Source organism: Anolis sagrei, chromosome 1 (genome assembly GCF_037176765.1).
Source record: "Anolis sagrei isolate rAnoSag1 chromosome 1, rAnoSag1.mat, whole genome shotgun sequence".
NCBI classification, from domain to species: domain Eukaryota; kingdom Metazoa; phylum Chordata; class Lepidosauria; order Squamata; family Dactyloidae; genus Anolis; species Anolis sagrei.
The window spans coordinates 39831721-39852607 of record NC_090021.1 but is presented as its reverse complement, the minus strand read 5'-3'; the positions used below and the strand labels follow the sequence as shown (position 1 = coordinate 39852607).

Genomic DNA, 20887 nt, shown 5'->3' with positions numbered 1-20887 from the left:
ACATTCCCATTGCCTCAGCAGTTGCTCCCGTTGCAATGGTGTAGGAACGGTGAGACGACGGGCCATATTTTAGTTCCTTGGGACCACTGGTGGTCCATGGACCACAGGTTGAGAACCACTGATAAAAGGAATATCGACTTACTGTACCACTGCTTATAGTAGGACTTCAGAATCCACAGATTTTAGTATTTATGGAAGTTCCGGAGCAAACCCCAGTGGATACTGAGGGCCTGTTGTGCTCTTTTTATGTGATCAAATTGACATTAGAGAGGAATAGAGCTAGTCCTGTTTAAACAAGATCCAGATGTTCAACTAAGCCATCAGCCGTCAGGGAAAGAATCTTTATAACATAAAGTGGCTTATCTGTATTAGTGAAGCGAGCTGCCAGTGAAGGTGGTAAAGAAATCAGGCTTAACATGAAGTACATATTTATGTGGATGTGACTGAGATAAGAATAAAATACCCTCAGCAATATTTTTGTTAATCTGTGAACACGAGGCTGCAACATTCACAAATGCACGCTACAGTGGGCTATAATCACCTTATTTTCCCCTTGGGAAGACGAGATTTTGATGGTGAGATACTTGAATTTCTTACTCTTTCCTCCTCCCCTTTCTCCCCTTTCTTTCCTTTTAGTCTCCCATGTTTGATGGCAAAGTACCCCACTGGCATCACTTTACTTGCTTCTGGAAACGTGCTCGACTGATATCCCATGCTGAGGTGGATGGCTTCTCAGAACTGCGTTGGGAGGATCAGGAGAAGATTAAAAAATCTATTGAAACCGGTGGTGCTGGAACAGGTAAGGCAACCTTTGCTGTGCAAACCTAGAACATTGGAAAAATTGTGCTGTATACAACTAAAGTCTATTTCGGTGTACTGTTCCTACAGTAAGAAACTTGAGGATAGTAGTGTTTTCCTGGTTATACTTTTCAACATGGTTGGGAAATGTATTAAAAGTTTTGAGATGCATGTTTCCTGCAGCACTGGAAATAACACTGGAAGTGCATCCTGACTTCTTGTCACTTATAGCTTTGCTTTTCAAAAATTTGTCTTCAAAATCCACTACTGGTAGTTACTATCACTACTACTGATGTAGCAAATTCCACAGTTTAACTATGAGCTATACGAAAAAGCCCTTCTGTCTGTGTTGTCGAAGGCTTTCATGGCCAGAATCACTGGGTTGCTATGAGTTTTCCAGGCTGTATGGCCATGTTCCAGAAGCATTCTGTCCTGACATTTGGCCCACATCTATGGCAGGCAACCTCAGGGAGTGTATTTATTATTACATATTTATTACATACATTTCTATCCCGCCCTTCTCTCCACAAGGGGACTCAGGGTCTGTTGGAAAGGTCTGTTGGAAACTAGGCAAGTGAAGTTTATATATCTGTGGAATGTCCAGAGAGGGAGAAAGAACTCTTGTCTGCTTGAGGCAAGTGTGAATGTTTCCAACAGACCCCTCAACCTCTGAGGCTGCCATAGATGTGAGCCAAACATCAGGAGAGAATGCTTCTGGAACATGGCCATAGAGCTGAGAAAACTCACAGCAATCCAGCCCTTTTGTCGGTTTGGAATCTCCTATTGTTCAACATCAGTGGGTGACTACATATCCTAGTATGGGGCCAAGTCTCCTAACCCAAATTCTCCATTCTGTGGATAATGATACCCCATACTTTTCCTAGTACATAAGGAACTGAACATACTGTAGTTTGGGATTTGCTTATGCTTGCTTCAGAAAGGCAGGAAAAAAAGAAGGACCTTCCAGTGTCTCCTTTGTGGGGCAAACTCTTGAAGGTCAGTCTTTTTCAAGCTTACCACTCCAGTAAGATATGCTTGTTGTTGCTCTCACTACTCTAGTCCTAACTTCAGGCTTTTTTTCCCTCTTCAGTCTGCTCTCCTTACCTTCTAAGCTCTTAATCTGACCCCCTTAACTTCTTCTTACTGATCTGCTTTCTCTTTGCCTATACCCAGCTCTTCTTGGTTTAGTTTTCTTCTCTACGCCACCTCCTACATTTTTCTTTCTTCTTTCTGTTTCTTCCCTGGGAGCATGAAGGAGAAACATGGTAAGAACTCCCAAGAACAAGAGGGAAGTCCTCTTTCAAAGATGGCCTCCCTTTCTGGTGCAGTTGGGTGCAATTTTGGCTGAGAGGATTACAAGTCCCAAGCAGAGGATGAGAAAGAGAAGTCAGTTTCCAAAGTTGGGGCTATCCAGTTCACACAGAAGTTCTCACATTAAAAAAACCAGCATCACACTGCTTCTAGGAAATATTTGGGGGAAGAATATGAAAGCAAAACCTCCAACACTCCCTCCTCGGAGATGGAGGAAAAGGAGCTCTCAGCAGACAAAAGGGAAAGGGATGCTTCCAACCCAACATCTTTCAGGTTATTCAAGACAAGGATTTTCCAGCACTTTAGAGGAAGTTGGTTACATCCCTGGGTCTTTGCCTTCTCAGGACCTTGATAGACCTTCTCCACAGGAGTGGGGAATTGTATTTTTTAAAGATGGAGAAGATATGCTAGAGGTTTCGAAGGACAAGATGGCAGAAGTAGCTCACAGGAAGGTACAGAAGGCCCTTTCACTAGTCGTCAGAGCAGCTGCCTCTGGCTCCATTATGGCCAAGGTCTCCTTGAAGGAGATCTCCTGGGTGAGAGCAAGATTAGGCAGGGGCTGCATAAACCGATCAAGGCAGCCAGCCGCCTTCTGAACAGATGGCACATTTGACTCAGTCCAACTCAGCATCAAGGGCTCAGGCAACATTGATGGCAGTCAGAAACCAGCTCTGAATTGGAATGTGGACCCATGTTCTAAGCCATGCATGGACAAACGTCAGCCCTCCAGGTGTTTTGGACTTTCACTCCTACTATTCGATGTTAGGAACACCCAAAACACCCGGAAGGCTGAAATTTGCCCATGCCTACCAAGCAAAACCTGACATACATACCTTCTTGGGGACTGAGCTTTTTGGGAAATCTGCAGTCTGTCCTTGTGGAGAACAAGGACAAGAAGAAGGGCAAGACACAGCAGGCAGGGGTGCTCTTCCTTTTGAGCTTTCAGATTCCATTTCACCTCCTCCTATAATTCTTCCTTTGAATCTAAAGAGCTCCAAATCTTTTATCTTTCTTCTGAGAAGAGTTGTTCTAGCCTTTTGACCATATTCTTGGTCCTTTTCTGTACATTTTCAGCCTATTAATTAAAGGAAGAATGATTGTTGCTTCCATCACCTGGGATCTATTTTATATTTGCGTATTCTAAGTGGAAAAGAACTCATTTGCTTTCGCCAGGCATCTCTCTTTTATTCAGACCTGAACATTGAATAGGGATCTAAGGTTTGATAACATTTCAGCAGATTGAGGTGAGAAGGCCAGGAAATTTCATGATATTTGAGTTAAGCACTTTAGCTGTCATTATAATTGATTCTATCATCTCACAGCTGAGCTACGGGTACCACAGTAATAATATCGTTTTTCAGTGCCATATAACCATCTGACTGTACTTTGGTTGATACCATGCAATTGAATTAGAACTCATAAGTAATTTCTCCTTCTTTTTCCCCCTAGGGAAAGCAGGCAAAACCGAAAAGAATTTAAATGATTTTGCGGTAGAATATGCAAAGTCCAACAGAAGTACCTGCAAAGGCTGTGAACAGAAGATAGAAAAGGTAGATAGATGCCATTTCTTTGTATGTGTGCAGTTATCATGCTCATCATACAGGAATTTGAATATAATTGCCTTTACACCTAAAAATGTCCTGTATTTGTAAAGTTACTTAATGAGCAGGGAGTGCTAGGACTCCCCAGGATTCCCCTCTCCATGTCATTCTGTCCCCGTTGACTTTGAACATAGTGTTGGACAAGGGTCTTCTAGGTGTGATGCTTTTCTTTGGCTTCATATTTAACTTGAGGCTAAAATAGAGCCTCAAACTAGAATGTGGACCCATTCTCTATAATCAAATATTATGAAATGAAATGTGGCCTAGAGCTTATTTTACTTTTTGCTTGTGTAGGAGAGTAACAGTTACACCTTCTTACAATCAATGTAACTAAATGGGAGAAAGACTGTAGTACCTCAGGATGTTGGACAAGGATGTGCAAAGTGGAACCTGTGATCCAATTTTTTGACTTCCTAGTCACTTCCGTTGGCCCAGGACGATATTAAAAATAGTCTGTGCCCCCAGAGGACATTTGTGGGGACTGATTTTACAGCAACCCTCTAAGGTCTCCTCGGGATCTTGCCTATCCCTGCTGTAAGAAATGATAACCTTTGGCATGCCGTACTCCCTGATAAATATTTTTTTTCTGTATGTTGAGATGTGGAAGGAGCTTTTTAAAAATTTAATGCAGGGTAGAGGAAACATGTGGCACAGTACTTAGAGTGGTATGAAAATCTGTTGTGTGTGCTAGAGTTCCTAACTCACGTTAAATTAAATCAAAATCCACATTCCTCAGAATCCCGTATTTTTTCTCTAAAATATTTTTACGTTCTCATTCAGGATACATATTTGTGTTGCTTGATTTTATAGCATATATATTTATGATATTGTAAAGCTTGCACATTAAGACTTCAGAAAATTACTTTTGTTTTATATTGAATCATTAACCCTTTAACTGTGCACTTGAACTGTCATTTCTCTTAAGACTGGAGGTTCCTAAGCAACTAGTAGCGGAGTTTGCTTTATCCAATTTATATACCTGGTTTAGGTAATATATTGTTGCTTTCATGTCAATGTATTTTATTTTATGTATTATGTATCTTATGTATGGCATCTTTATGTGCTATTTTGTAAGCCGTCCCAAGTCATCTGAGAGATGGAGGCAGGGTATAAATAAAGTATTATTATTATTATTATTATTATTATTATTATTATTATTAGATTATTATTATTAGAAAGATTCACACCTAGCCCAACTTACAAAAGCCCTTTGTCTCACCCTGATAATTCCACAGATATATAAACCCCTTTTTTCCCAGTTCCAGCAGACCTCACCTCTGAGGATGCTTGCCATAGATGCAGGCGAAACGTCAGGAGAAATGCCTCTAGAACATGGCCATATAGCCCAAAAAACCCCACAAGAACTGAGGATTATTATTATTAATTATTATTATTATTATTATTATTATTGTGGGAAGAGACATTTTTTCAGGTTAAAAGTTGAAATGTATAAGAATGTAAAACAGCATTGCTGGAGTGCCAGGACAGAAACATTGGAATCCAATAATTTTATCACAGCAGACTGCTGCGTTGAAACCAAAACTCTATCTGCATATAGAAACTTCTATTGAAATGGTAACACAGACAAATTACATGGTGTGTCAATTTCTTTTTCCACCTTTCATAGGGTCATATTAGAATTTCAAAGAAAATGGTACACCCTGAGAAGCCTCAGTTGGGGATGATAGACAACTGGTACCATACTGCCTGTTTCATCAGCCGCAGAGGAGACCTGGGTTTTCTTGCTACCTTTAGTGCACCTCAGCTCTTAGGATTTGCGATCCTGAATACAGAAGATAAAGAGTCTCTGAAAAAGGAACTGCCTGCTCTCAAGAATGAAGGGTATGTTCAATATGTTCCAAAAAGGCTTACTTCAGACCGGGGACTGGCAATTCTGGGAGATCCCTGAAGACTTTGAAGCCCCCTCCCCCTTTCTCCTGACCCAAAAAATCAAAACATGGGGCATAGGAGTATTTTCACCCTGTCTCTAGGTCCCTCTGGTTCACTTTAGACCCAAAAGAAGAGAATGAGGAGGTCATTTTCTGTTTACATTCTGTTACTCTCATGTGCATAAAATACTGTAGATCCGACGAAATAAAGACATATTAAAAATGACATAGTAGTCACAGGCTGGTAATGCATTCATACAGCCACTGGAAATTCAATCTGAATTGAAAGACAAGTGGATCAGAGTGAGGAACTAATGTTTCAAATATATTGGACGTCCAAGTCATCTGATCCTGGTCATCACATAAAATATACGGATGCATTTGGGTATGATATCTGTTTGATATCTTCAATCTCTCCGTAGATATTCTTGTTAGAGTCACAGTGGTATAGTATTTGAGTATTTAAATATTACTCTGGGGAACAGAGTTTGACTCCTGTCCAGCCATGAAGCTTCACTCCTGACTCTGGACAAATCACACTTTCAGCCTCAGGAGGAGACAAAGGCAAGACCCCGCTGAACAAATCTTGCTCCCCTCTCCCCCCCCTCCCCGTCCCCCCCCCCCCCAAAGATAAACCTTCCTTAGGGTCACAATATGCCAGAAATAAATTGAGGATATACAACAACATCAACACATATTTCTTTCAGTGAAAAGCCAAACATTCCACGTACTTACATGGTTAACTGGATTCCTGCTGCAGGAAATTCTGAATATGAGGGTGACTTGCCCTGAATTATACAATTTTGGATTACTGACAGAAACTGTATGAGGGCATTCCATAGTCTTATAATGAGTACTCAAAATAACAAATAGGACTTCCAAATCGTCTGTGAAGAGAATTTTGCAAAACCTAGCATTGCAAAGAGGATAGTGTTGGCACTGAATTTAGAACTTTAAAATAAAATAATATTCTTACCCTTATGCCTGCAAATTATAGTTAAATGTGGACAAAATGTGAATGTATATGAATGTGTAAGATAAGTTGTTGCAGTGTGGTTTAATTTACTCAGATTCAGTCTTCATGATTTCTGATATTCCATACAATTTTTGAATTTTTATGATTCATAGAAGAAGGCATATTCCACCATCTTGTGTATTTGTAAAATAGATGGTAGCAAATCATTCGTCTTGTGCATTTGTACAGAATCACTATCCATTCCGGTTTGTTTCATTCATAAGGCCCCGTTTTCGTTTTTGAGCACCTCTCCCAAGTCCGAAAAAACCCCAAATATTTTTGGCCCATTGGCGGCACCTACCAGCGCAGAAGAGAAGCACCAAGCCAAAAAAGATTTACTTAGCTGTTGACCCTGCAGGGCCTACATCCGAGCATGCCGAACACTGAGTGCTGAATAAGAGGTGCTTGGCTGCCAGGGCCTACAGCCGAGCGTCCCGAGTACCGAAAATCAGCCAACTAAATGGTTACCATTCCCACTTTCCTTTTGTTTCACTGATATTTCAGTGCCAGAGGGAGGTGTACCATTTCGTGCATTCTGAATGAACAAAATGGTGTGAGAACACAAATTAAACAGATGAGATGGTAACCGGGCCCATGGCTACAAATAATGCTGCTCCTATGCATTTGAAATACAGTAATTAATTGCAGTTCATCTGCTGCAGTCTTCTTGAGTCTATCCATCTAATAAAAGGTAACTATCCCTTAGACTCCAAAAGCCTGTTACCCAGAAGTGCAACATATAGTCAATCCATTCAGTTTTTAATAATTAATATTTCAATTGTACCATGTAGTGACAGGATCCCATAGTTCAAGTACTAGATATTGCAAAGTGTTTTAAAAAACCCAATCCTTCTTATGTCTCAAAATAACTTATTCTATAAAATAGTTTGTGAGCTACTTTATAAAGTAATTAAGGTAAAATTACCTACAAGTAGAGTATGTTATTTTTTAGCAGAGGGAAAAACCCGGTTAGCATAAGGTCTGGGAACATTCGTCATAAAAGTACTCAGTTGTCAAAACTTTCCATGTTCTATGAGCTACTGAACTCATGGAATGCACTATATAAGCTTTGCTTCAACTCTTGGATGGTATTGTGGCTCCAAACAAAATTTCTCTCTGCTAGCCTCTGCTGGGAAAGCTGTGTCTATATCGGCTTTCCACTGGTCAGCTGCTGTATTTGGCACAAGGATCAGATTTTGTACAGTATGTTTTCCTCCCTGCATTGGTCTGTTTGAGGTTTGTGCTTTGCTTTACCCATGGCAACATGTGAAGCTAAAACTAGATAAATATTTCTTTCACTTTCTGTAACTAATCAGAGCCTGAACTGTCCCTTCTTGTGTACTCTGCTTTTGCTTTCAAGAAAAATAGATTTTAAGATCAATCCACTAGTATCCCATAAAATATTTTCCAGTGATTTGTTTGCCGGGTTGCAAGAAGACAACTTAGCACAAAAATCACAGTGGAAAATACTTAGTTTGGCCACAGTGTTCGATTTGCCATCATACTACTAGCCTGATATCGGTTGGATTCATTATTCTTGTTCTAGTAACAATTAAAATGTAAATGTGTTTCCAAGTCCTTTTTTAAGGCATAGAGATAGATATCCCAGCAATTCACTGTTCCATAAGCTTGAAAATGATAGCACTAGAACAGGAAGAAAGACAGTCACAATATTTTTCAGTAAGTTGTTCTCTCCCTTTTTGTTCTTCTAGGGCTGAGAAGTTTTAAATGTTTTCCTACTTAGAGCAGATTCAGAATTAAAGATCATCTCCTTGGGGAGAAAAATGTGTTTAGAATGTAATATGCCTTATGATTATGGTGATTAGATAATGTGCTGCTGCCATGATGGCCAGGAAATAATCGCTCTATTCACAGCCATCTCAGATACCTGCTGCAAAATTAAAGCATGCTCTTTTAATATAATTTTTGGGACCAAATCTTCTAAGATGTACATGTGTGCTGCTTTAAATTGTTTTAAACCTTTACTTGTTTTCACTTATTTAATAATTTATTATGTTTTACTTTGTTTAAATTACATTTACTCAAGTCTAATGTGCCATCAAATCTAATGCGCACCTCAGTTTTCAAAACCCTGCAACACCCAAAAAAGTATTTACCATATTACTCGACTCTATTACGCACCCTAATTTTGGGAAGGTAATTTAGTTTTAAAAGGTGAGCATTAGAATCGAGGAAATACGGTATATTTTATTGTTCAAAATTTAAATTTGTCTTTGATATTTAAACTGATTTTGCTTGTGCATTGTTCTAATATCCTATGATAGAGAGCAGAAAATAAATACGCTGCCGATGCTATGGTTCAGTGTATAGAAAAGCTGTGTCTAAGATAGTAGGCTGCATTTCGTAAGTTACTTTTAAGTTAAGTAAAGGTTTCCCTAGAGTCTAGTCGTGTACGACTCTTGGGAGTGGTGCTTGTCTCATTTCTAAGCCGAAGAGTCAGCATTGTCTGTAGATACCTCCAAAGTCATGTGACCATCATGACTGCATGGAGAACCATTACCTTCCTGCAGAAGCGGTACCTATCGATTTACTTGCATGTTTTCGAACTGCTAGGTTGACAGAAGCTGGGCCTAACAGTTCACCCAGATTCGAACCGGCAACTTTTCGGTTAACAAGTTCAGCAGCTCAACGGTTTTACCTGCTGCACCACCAGGGGGACCTTGCTTTTAAGTACCAATATATTTTTTCCCTGGGCCTGTCTGACATTAATAACCTTGTGAGATGGCATAAAGAAGAGTATGAAAGTCTTAGACAATTCTTGTTCTGCTAGCTATGAGATCTCCCAGACCATGGTTCACTGGGAGAAGCCTTTATCTCCTTCCAAGCAAACTGCCTTTTTCCTTGCCATTGGTGATCACAGTCAGCCAGGGCAATTTTACTTTATGTTACATTCTTAGTTGATTTAATCATTTAATTTTGTGTGGCTAAATAATTTAAGGGCACTGGATCCCATCTGAACTTGGAAGCTAAGCAGGGTCAACCCATTCTAGTACTGGAGTGGGAAAATTCCAATGTATAGGCTATATTTCAGAGGAAAGAACTGGCAAAAACCACCTCTTGAATACTACTCGTCTAGGGAAACTGTGTGAAATTCATGAGATCACCATCAGTCAGTTTAAAGACAAATACTCATATACGTACATGACTCAAGAGTGTAAGGTTTGCACGCTTAATAGGATGTTTTTCATTGTTTTAATTGGAGTAGCTGAGTAGATTGTAGGTTTTGGCCCTCTAGATAATTTGGACGTCCAAAGATTCTTACCATTGGTCATACTGAGTGAAAGTGTAAGAGTTGTAGATCATAATCTTGAAGGGCCAGAGATTCTCCATCTAAAGAATCAGATGAAAGTTAATTGTTTATAACCTGAAGTCATTAATTCTACAAGGATGTTTTTATTTTCCATCACTTTCAGAAAGAGAAAAGGAGATGAAGTAGATGCTACTGTGGTATCTAAAAAGAAACCAAAAAAGGAGAAAGAAAAGCCATCAAAACAGGAAAAACTGCTAAAGGTTTGTTTTCTGATGACCAACCAGTCTTTTAAACCTCTTTTTAAACAGAATTCAAAAGCACAAAATTAGTTTGGATTAATTGCCCTCTTACACTATGTAACCAAATTTGAAAAAAAAAATCTTTTCCTGGTTTAAAAGTGTTATTTCTGTGTAATTGTGTGGTACTTACTTGGTTTTTGTGGCTGCCACAAACTATGTTGAATTGATTGAGACTCGATGACATATTCATTTAAGAACTATAGCAAAATGTGCTGCAGGATGTTCCTCAAAGACAAAGTTTTTGCAGTTTAATAAACGTTTTCCAGGTTTTTATGATAGAACCAATTAGGGAATGACATTTATAACCCAGGAATAAAAATTGTTATTAATTTAAAGTAGTGTAATTTAATTTCTGTGTCGGTTTTCTCCTGGTCTGGTATCCAAGGCATAGATTTTTCTCCTGGCATGCGATTCTTCTATATTGGCACTGTCCTGAATTTGATTTCAAGTCCACAGATGGTTTGCGATGTGTTGAATGAGAAGCTGAAAGTACTTCTAATGTCAGCACCATTTCACTTGGAAACAAGTAATTTAAAAAGTTGCAAGCTCATGCCAGCTGTCTCATTTTCAACAGCAATAGCTCCCTACTTGAGTTCTGGATAGACCACTCCCAGAAGCATAGCCAGTGATAAGGATCCTGGGAGCTGTAGTTCATCAGCATCTAGGAACCCAGAATATTTGGCTTAGAAGTGGATTGCCTCTCTTGCTTTTAATGCCACCAACAAAAATAATCTTTCTTATTGGTGAGACTTCTTCGTAAGACCGAACCATAGTGTATAGGAGGTTTAGCTGTGTACTGACGTCCATTAAGACTAATCTCATTTGTGCTGGGTTACGTCCACAGGAGCAGACAGAGCTGATCTGGAACATCAAAGATGAACTAAAGAAAGCATGTTCCACCAATGACCTCAAAGAGCTCCTAATTGCCAACAAACAGGAAGTTCCTTCTGGAGAATCTGCTGTGAGTTAGACTTCATTATACAGCCATTATTATATATATATATATATATATATATATATATATATATATATATATATATCACATCTTTGAAATAGGTGTGAGAAAGTCAGGATCTCATAAATATATTGGCATTCCTGTAACATACTCTAAAAACTCATCTATAAGTCTAGAAATCATGAGCATTTAAAATTGGTGAGCAACTAGGGCAGGTTCGACATGTTGGTTTCTCACTGTGCAATCTTCCATGAGCTGCTGAAATTTTCTGGCAGATTATTTTATTATCAGTTGCTTTCCTAATGGCCCCCAATATGGAATTTCGCTTTTTCAGAGAAACCAAACATGTTGTCACTCACAAATGTAGATTTATCAGGCAACTTCCTTCTGTTTTTGTTTTTGGTATTCTTATTTTAATTGCAAGTTGCTCTTAGCCATGTGAATTGCACTGGAAGGATGGGATGTATATATGTTTTCAAATGAGTAAATATAGTGAAGTAGGTACAGTGCTGAATAGTGCTGACTTGTGCTCCGTGATTAGGTGACCTCTCTGGTTCCTAACAGCTCTGGTTGACCTTGTATTGGTGAAGAATAATAGGAGTTTCCCATAAACACTGAAGAAGTGAAAGCTTCCCCACCCCTCCTTTGTTTCATATGTCTCCAAATGGAGTCAGAAAATATACTTTGGGGGACTATAATTGCCAGAATACCCCAGCCCACATGGCTACTGGCCACAAGAGCTGAAGTGGTATAAGAACTATTGTCTAAAAAATTAATATTCCAACTTCTGGCCAGGCTGAGAAAGATCTATATGGTCACCATATGCAGATCAGACTATGAAGATGCATGGGGTTGCTCTGCGACTGTGTTGCACAGCGAAGTGCCATAAATATGTCTTCTGTTGTTTCCTGTCTCTTCCTGCCATTCTTTTGCTATAGATCTTGGACCGTGTGGCAGATGGGATGGCTTTTGGGGCTTTGCTGCCCTGTGAGGAGTGCAAAGGCCAGTTTGTGTTCAAATGTGATGCTTACTACTGCACTGGGGACATCACGGCTTGGACCAAATGTGTTGCAAAGACACATTCCCCCAACAGGAAAGAATGGATCATCCCAAAGGTAGAAAATGCAGCTTGTTTAATGGCTTGTTCATTCAACTAGGTGTAAATATCTGAAATATCATGATGAATGGATGGAGGAAGCACATCTGGGAGATAAGGGGGAGTCTGTTTCTCTTTCAGCTTCACCGTCATTGCTCCATGAAATGTCCTAGCCCCCAACTGCCCTCACTTTGCTATTCTGCATTTCGGTACCTCCTTTGTGCCCTTCCTCTTCTCCCTCCGCCTCAAGGGTTTGCACTCAAGTGTTTTCCAGGGGTAACAGATCCATATGTTTGTTTGGCTAGTTTGGATCTGCATCAGCTGCTGCTCGCTAAGATCTGGTGGAGAAGATCTGGTTTTTTTTGCCACTTATATGGAGAAAACACAATTACACCCAAGATCACAGAATAATGTGCTCCCTGAATTTTGATTATGTGAAAAATATTCTGCTGAACAAATGATGTTTTGTTGGGCTTCTGTTGACTGAACTTGCTTCTGTTTTTGTTATTGGTATTATTATTATTATTATGATTTTAATTGTAAGTTGTTCTTAGCCATATAAATTGCATTAGAAGCATGGAACGTATATATGTTTTTGGTTTAGGAAATATAGTGAAACAGATAAGAAGGTGGCTTTTGTCTAAATTTAAACTCATCTAGAAAAACTATGATTATACCATACTTCTATTTCTAAACAAGTTTCTTATCCCATACTGTTTGTGGCATACTAGTGATGCATTTTGATCTCTAACAAAACTATTTATTACAGATGAGCTCTTAAGTTGTTTGGGAGCATTCCAGAATCTCATTGTTTTACTCTATGGCAGTAGTTCCCAACCTTTTTTTGACCAGGGACCACTCTCCAACATTAGCACCAAAAGGGTTACAAATCAGTTTTTGGTCAACTTTAGATTTGGTTTGGTTACTTGGGGTACTGATTCAGAAAATTGCATTGCACAGACCATATCAGCTCTACTTTCTGATACAGAACATATGCCATCCAGTAGCTGCCATCTGCTCGCCCACAGAAATCCATATTTTTGAGGCAACGGTGTAGTCATGGTGAGGCCATGGACCATATTTTCTTTCTTGCGGATCACTGGTGATCCACAGACCACAGGTTGGGAACCACTGCTATATGGGATTCCTCCCTCCTGTAATATCTTTTTATTTATTTCTTTTTTTTAAAAAAAATCTCTTTCCATATGTTCCTGAAACACAGGCCTTTCGGGAAATCACATACCTGAAGAAATTCAAGTTTAAAAAGCAGGAAAGAGCTTTCTCTCCAGAGGCTGTATCTACAAACTCTATACCACCTCCAGCAGTTTCCGTGCCTGTTATAGAAAACTCCACCACCCCAGCAGGTAAGTGGGGCATGTGGGCCAGTGTTTCTATTAAAGAATTTTTTTAAAAAAAAAATACTGGATTTAAATACTGTCATAGCCTAAAACAATACATAAAAATACGTTGTGATATTATTTTTAAAAACGCAACAATATTGATTGAAAGTTACACAGAACACAGCCAGCAACCAAAGGAGTTGCAGATCCAACAAAATAAAAGGAAGAATAGGTTCTCACTGCCCAGAATACTCAATATAAACTGTTATGCACAGGGTTTTTTTTGTTGTTAAAATTGGATTCTCTTAGCTTAAAATGCTCTCAGTCCCACTCCTGTCCCAGGCACGGTTGGTGGGAAGGAGAGAGGGGTTCATCTCAGTGGCTGCTCCCTGCGTCTGGAACTCCCTCTCTAAAGAACTAAAAACGGCCCCTTCTCCTCTCCTTTAAAAAGCTTTAAAAGACCTACTTGTGCAATCTAGCTTATAGAGAGGAGGAGGATTAGCATACTTTACAAAGATCCTCACCTTGACATCTTATATCTACCTCATCCTGCTATGTTTTTAATGTATTGTGTTTTAATTGGTTTGACTCGTTGTGTTATATTATGTTTATCTAGTTTAACCCCGGTTAATTTTGGTTGTTTATAAGTTATATTTAGTTTATTTTTAGTTTATTTATCTTATTTTTATGTTACATTATGTTTTTAGTTATATTTAGTTTATTTATGTTCCACTGTGCCTATGATTAAACAATTCACCAGATAATTGACCCTCTAACTGTAATTTACTATCAGGTCCTGCACTCTATCCTTGCTCCCTGCTCTATAGACCTGGCGTTTTAAAATGCCAAATGACATCACCCTTCAGCCCTAACTATTATCGGCTTTTGCACTTCTCCAGTAGCCCTTGTCCTGAAACTATTGCACAAGTTCCTAGACCTCCGTGTTCAGTTTTTATTACTCTGGATTGTTTTAGGATGTTGTGTTATGTTGTTATGATGTGTTTGTTTTATTTTATTGTGTTGTGTTTTAATCTATGTTTGTCTGGGTTCGTCCCCATTTAAGCCATCTCGAGTCCCTTTGGGGAGATGGAGGCGGGGTATAAAGTTATTATTGTTGTTATTATTATTATTATTATTATTATTATTATATGTTTCATCTTGATTATTGTTTGTTTGTTTTTGGCATTGAATGTTTGCCATTTTGTTATACTTTGGAAACCGCCCTGAGTCCCTTTGGGGAGAGAGGGCAGGTTATAAATAAAGTTTTGTATTATTATTATTATTATTATTATTATTATTAAAATGCATGCTTTGAATATATAAATAATTTTGTATGTCTTTCTTCCCCCTTTCTCACCTAATCTACCAATCATAATCTACACATTTACACATGAATGAACAGATAAACCATTAAATAGCATGAAGATTTTAGTCCTTGGGAAATTGTCAAAAAACAAGGATGAAATCAAATCTGCTGTTGAAGAACTTGGAGGAAAGGTGACAGCTACTGTGAATAGAGCAAACTTGTGCATAAGCTCACAAAGTAAGTAATTGTTTTCGGTTTCATTAACAAACTTCAATTAGCAGAAGTGTTAAGGTAGTGCAATTTGGAAAAGGAATAACAGCTAGTGATGGGGTAGGGTCTGTGTGGAAGGCTTCAGAAATAAATACAAATGTTTCAACTCTTCAAACGTTTTGAAGACATAAGAAGTAAGAACCGTTACTAGGGTGATGCGAGACTGCATGCCATCATCCACTCCAAAGTTTTCCTTCTCAAAATTCATTCTCAACACTTTGTATCCACTGAATATGCTTTGTCTTCATTGCCTAGTTTGGAATCTAACCTTGTAAAGGGTAATACAGAAATAGATGGTGTGACTGAATATAAAACATTCCATTCAAAATGAGTGGCCTACGGGCTGAGAAAGGCAATATATAAATATAGCAAATAAATAAATAAATTTGGAAAAATGTTTTTGGGGATCTACCTTCCAGTTTATTACAAAAAATTAATGTTCCCATGTTCTCTTCCTGTGAGCCTGAGAGTCAGTGAATCAGATTAGCTCTGCCTCTAAATCACAGGTTTCATGCCCATTTGAAAAAAGTATCTGATGTTCCCTGATGTTCAGATTTGCTTTTTTCTTTTATTCTCCACCCTTTCCCCTAACTCCTGTTAATAACTTTTCAGAGGAAATTGACAAGATGAATAAGAAGATGGAGGAGGTGAAACAGGCCCAGGTGCGCGTTGTCTCAGAGGAGTTCCTCCAGGACGCAAAGTCCTCCAGCAAAGGTTTCCAGGAGCTTTTGTCACTCCATGCGCTCTCTCCGTGGGGCACAGAGGTCAAGCAGGAGCACAAAGAGGTGTTTGTGGCAGAAAAATCCAGCGGACACTCGAACATGAAAAGCATTGGGAAGAACAAGGAAGAACAAGGTGAAGGGGAACACAAAATGTAACCATGACATCTCCAGTCCTTTGTCTTGTTGTCGTTGCTTGACAGAGTGATGGTGCTAGCTGCCTGTAGGGAATCCAAAAACTCATCCTATTGCTTTTTTTTTCCCCTTCATGTCAGGAGTGACTTGAGAAACTGCACGTTGCTTCTAGTGTGAGAGAATTGGCAGTCTGTAAGGATGTTACCCAGGGGAACCCTGAATGTTTTACCATCCTGTGGGAGGCTTCTCTCATGTTCTGGTGATCAACTTGGACATGAGTTCATAATTTCACAAATTATTGGTGTTATCCTCTATTTCAGATTCCCTTGCAAACGGTGGGGATACTTGGCCTTCTATATGTTTTGGTCGTAGTTCCCATTTCATCCACTGTGACAATAATAAGGAGCCATGGGAGTTTAAATCTTTAATATTTGAAGGGCAAAAGTTCTCCCAACTTCACTTTTGCCTCCTGGGTTACTCACGTATATCTCATATCAGGCATCATCTTTGTGTATGAGGAAAGAACAATGATTCCTTTAAGATGAAGATGCCACCTCCAGCTTTATTTTTTTTATAAGAAATACAGAAATGCAAAAAATGTCATTAACAATATTTTACACTGATATTGTGTTGTAAACCACTCTAAGTCCCCTTGGGGAGATGGGGTGGGATACAAATAAAGTTGTTGTTGTTATTATTATCCATGTTTGAGCTGATTTAACTCACCATTGTATTCTTATTTTCTTCCTTCTCTTCTCTTTCACTTTGTCTAGGAACCAGTAAGTCTGAAAAGAAAATGAAGCTGACAGTGAAAGGGGGTGCTGCTGTAGATCCTGATTCAGGTGATTTCAGAAAGCCATATATAGATGTGGATATATCTTAGTATTGAGTATTCTGTGATAACTTTAGGACTGGGGAGGCTTTAATGTATGTAAGTGCCCAACCTCTTGTCCGTTATGAACACTTTCCTGCATCATGGTTTGTTGCAATGTGCATTCCCATGAACAAGCCATGTTTCCTTAACCTGCCACAGACCAGTCTTGCTGTATGTTTTGTCTTATGGACTCTGGTTTGTTTACACCTTGACTTATAACATCTGAATCTACAACTATAGCAAATTTATGGTGGGATGGAGAGAGGGAGGGAAACAACCTAGAAATGAGGAAGGAATTGCATCATGATTGCTATTACGGTGTCAAAAAATTGCACTTTGTCAACTGGAGCAATGGCTTTGGACAATAAATCAAAGCAAAATTATGTCTGCAGGGAGGGGGGAGTAAAGCTGCTCTGGTAGGATGGGAAAGAGTAAAACAAATAAAATAATGTAAAATAAATTGCAGACTGTTGAAATTCTCTTTTGAAACGTCTTTCTATTTGAAATAAGAAGGAAAATGAAGGCATTCCCATGCTGATTAGGACTGGTGTTCTAGTTCAACTAATGATTAGTATAAGGGAAATGTGTTTCTCTTTAACTCTCATTCATATTCTCTCTTTTTTCTCTTTGTAAGGCTTGGAAGATTCTGCTCATGTCTTTGAAAAAGGTGGTAAAATCTTCAGTGCCACTCTTGGTCTGGTTGATATCGTCAGGGGAACAAATTCATATTATAAGCTTCAATTACTGGAAGATGACAGAGAACTCAGGTTTGTTTTTCTGTGTTCCTAAATGGGAATTCTCTGACACACTTCTTTTGTAGCTTGGCTTCTTTAGGGAAGTTTGTTTGTTACATGTGATACCTTTTAATAGTGAGAGACCTGAGCAGAACTGCTGAACGCCACTCGTTAATTCTTTTTTCCATTCTCCTAAAAGGATTATGTGAATCCAGTGCCAGAAGGAGTTGTGCAGAAGCCTAGTAGCTCTGTTACATCAAAAACAACTTTCAGGCTACAGTCTAACAAGAAAATATCTTGTTCAAAGGCACTGAATAATTGCCATACGCAAAGCCGCTTTGAGTCCCCTTCAGGGTAGAGTACATAAATAAATAAATAAAATTTGCAAAAGTCAAAACTGCAAATAGGATTTTGTTGTCATTAGGTTTGGAATCTCAATATTTCACAGCTCCTAAATCCACAAGGGTTTTGGGTTCTTCTGTAATTATGTTTTTTTCTCAGGTCATTGTGACATTATGTAGGTAGAGGACAATAGGCAGATCAGTTCATTGCAGCTGTTGGAAATGAACACATGGACTAATGGGATGTGAATTTGTAAGCATGTTCTCCTCTCAAACAATTTTCTGTCATATTTCCTTTTTATTGTAGATACTGGGTTTTCCGTTCCTGGGGTCGTGTTGGCACAACCATTGGGAGCAATAAACTAGAACAGATGCCATCTAAAGAAGAAGCCATTGAACATTTCCTGAATCTGTATGAGGAAAAGACAGGGAACTCCTGGCATTCCAAAAATTTCACAAAGTATCCCAAGAAATTCTACCCTCTGGAAATAGACTATGGACAGGTAATGATGGCTACCCTCAAAAATCACTTCTTTGGAAACATATGAGGTGTGGTGCATCTTGCTGTCTTTATCTTTTGAAGGACTAACAGGTCCTTCAACAGACAATAGAGCCAGCCAGTGGTGAGAGCTGATGAGAGCTGCAGTCCAAGAATGTCTGGTACTCTGCACACTGTACATCCCAATCAACACATATAGGAAATACTTTGGATTATTTGGGAGAACACCAGGACATGCGTACAGCCTTGTTTGATCAAATACTGAGATGAATCCAGACTTGGTTGTGCATAAACTGATTTAACAATAATGGTTATATTAGACAGCAATACAAGCTGAGTTCATTTTAATAGGTTTTCTGGAATCATGGAAGTAACCAAATGACAATTCAGCTGGGTATGGCAGGGGTGGTTAACTTGCCAGTCTTTGGGAGTATTTGTTTATTTTATTTCTATCCTGTCTTTCTTCCCATCAGGACTCAAAGTGGCTAACAACAACATGATACAATCCAAAACAAGGCAGCTACCAAATATTTTTAAAAGAGTATTTGTGTCATGGAGACAAAAGTGAAAACAGTTAAAATACAATTAAAACTGTATTTAAAAGCTAAACATCCCTCCCCACCCCAAAGGCCACCCACAACCTCCCTCATCATCCCCGACATAAATGATGTCAGAGATATGTCCTCATTCGCCTGCAAAAGGCAAGCAGGAATGAGGCCTCCTGGTTTCTCCTGGGAATAGAAATTTTAGGACTTTGGAGGGCCATTTTATCCCCTCCATTTCACAACATTCGGGGACATAAAATTAACTCCAGAAAGTTCAGTAATGTCCATTCAAAGCTCCATATGATCTCCTATCTTGGATATTGTTTTTCTTCTAGGAGCCACAGCTTTTACTTGAGTGATCTAATTGAACAAAATTTGTCATCAGTTTTTTTTTTCTCTGAAGAAAATAATGGGTTATTGTTTAGAACAGAATTTAAAACGTACTGCATATACTCGAATATAAATCAAGTTTTCAGCCCTTTTTTAGGCAGAAAAAGCCCCCCTTGGCTTATACTCGAGTCAGGATTATTTATTACTTTACTCTGTTGTTGTTGTTGTTACATTTATTATTTTACTATATTTTTATTACATTTACATTATTTTACTCTATTATTACAGTTATTATTTTACTCTTATTATTACTACATTTATTGTTTTACTATATTATTATTATTATTATCATTACAGTCATTATTTTACTGTTATTATTACATTTCCATTTTTTACTCTATTGTTATTTTTATTACATTTATTATTTAACTCCAATATTATTGGAAGGATATGTTAGCACATTTACATTGAAGAAGGTTAGACTTATGGTTCAATTAGAGTTGGACAGTCTTATCTTAAATTACAGTTTTATGTAAATATTCAAAAACATTTACTGATGCCTCCATTAATGTAATTTTATTGGTATGTATTTTTATTTTGAAATTTACCAGTAGCTTCCTCATTTCCCAACCTTGGCTTATAGTTGAGTCAATACATTTTCACAGTTTTTGTGGTAAAATTAAGTCCCTTGGCTTATATTCAGGTTGGCTTATACTTGAGTATATATATGGTAGTTTCAGGCAGGGTGGATTTATTTCTAAGATCAGTTGATAAATTGGAATGCTTACTCTCTCCCAAGATTTTGCTTCCTAATCTGTAAATGTGTGTGGCCCGCATACACACTCTCTCCTTTTCCTCCCACAAGGATGAAGAAGCGGTAAAGAAACTGACAGTGAGTGCAGGAACCAAATCAAAGCTTCACAAGGCAGTCCAAGACCTTATTAAGATGATCTTTGATGTGGAAAGCATGAAGAAGGCCATGGTGGAATTTGAGGTTATTAATCATCACAGACTTTGAACTATTTCATGTTCTCATTTTTGTCATATTAAGACACTGGTTTATTGGTATTTTCCACTGCATGATTTTTAATATAGCTTTTGACATAGCTTTACAACAAATAGCATAGAAGCTGTCCATGAACAGAGTCCATACGCAGATCATGAGTTTAAAGAAAACAAACTTGGATTAAAATTGCATTGCTCCCCTCCCCCCCCCCCCCCCCCCCGCATTATTTCCCTTTGATTTGAGAAGTTTTCTTGAGGAGTGTGGTTTTGAGTGTTGATATCTTTAAGCATGAAATTTACGAAGTGAAGTTGAGGAAGTAAGGGTCCTGTAGGAATTTACAATGTCTGTAGACTGACCAATTTATGTGGGCTTTTAATAATAATTTAATAATATAACTTTATTCTGTATCCCACCACCATCTCCCCGAAGGGACTCAGGGCGCCTTACATGGGGACCAAGCCCAGTCAACACAGTTTAAAAATAGCACAATAAAATAAATATAAAACATCATAAAAACATAATCAACAACAGTATCCAAGCACAGTGGACATGC

At 38.5% G+C, this 20887-nt stretch overlaps 1 protein-coding gene across 1 annotated transcript in view; it reads left to right on the top strand.

The window, feature by feature from the left end:
• PARP1 (poly(ADP-ribose) polymerase 1) overlaps positions 1 to 20887 on the top strand; it is a 40138-nt gene that overhangs the window by 8008 nt on the left and 11243 nt on the right. The window contains exons 2-14 of the mRNA XM_060754169.2: positions 637 to 799; positions 3559 to 3659; positions 5338 to 5552; positions 10049 to 10145; positions 11029 to 11145; positions 12078 to 12254; positions 13458 to 13599; positions 14978 to 15118; positions 15764 to 16006; positions 16779 to 16847; positions 17514 to 17646; positions 18262 to 18457; positions 20194 to 20322. Of these exons, the coding sequence (XP_060610152.2) occupies positions 637 to 799; positions 3559 to 3659; positions 5338 to 5552; positions 10049 to 10145; positions 11029 to 11145; positions 12078 to 12254; positions 13458 to 13599; positions 14978 to 15118; positions 15764 to 16006; positions 16779 to 16847; positions 17514 to 17646; positions 18262 to 18457; positions 20194 to 20322 (1923 nt within the window). The remainder of the gene's footprint in view (positions 1 to 636; positions 800 to 3558; positions 3660 to 5337; positions 5553 to 10048; positions 10146 to 11028; positions 11146 to 12077; positions 12255 to 13457; positions 13600 to 14977; positions 15119 to 15763; positions 16007 to 16778; positions 16848 to 17513; positions 17647 to 18261; positions 18458 to 20193; positions 20323 to 20887) is intronic.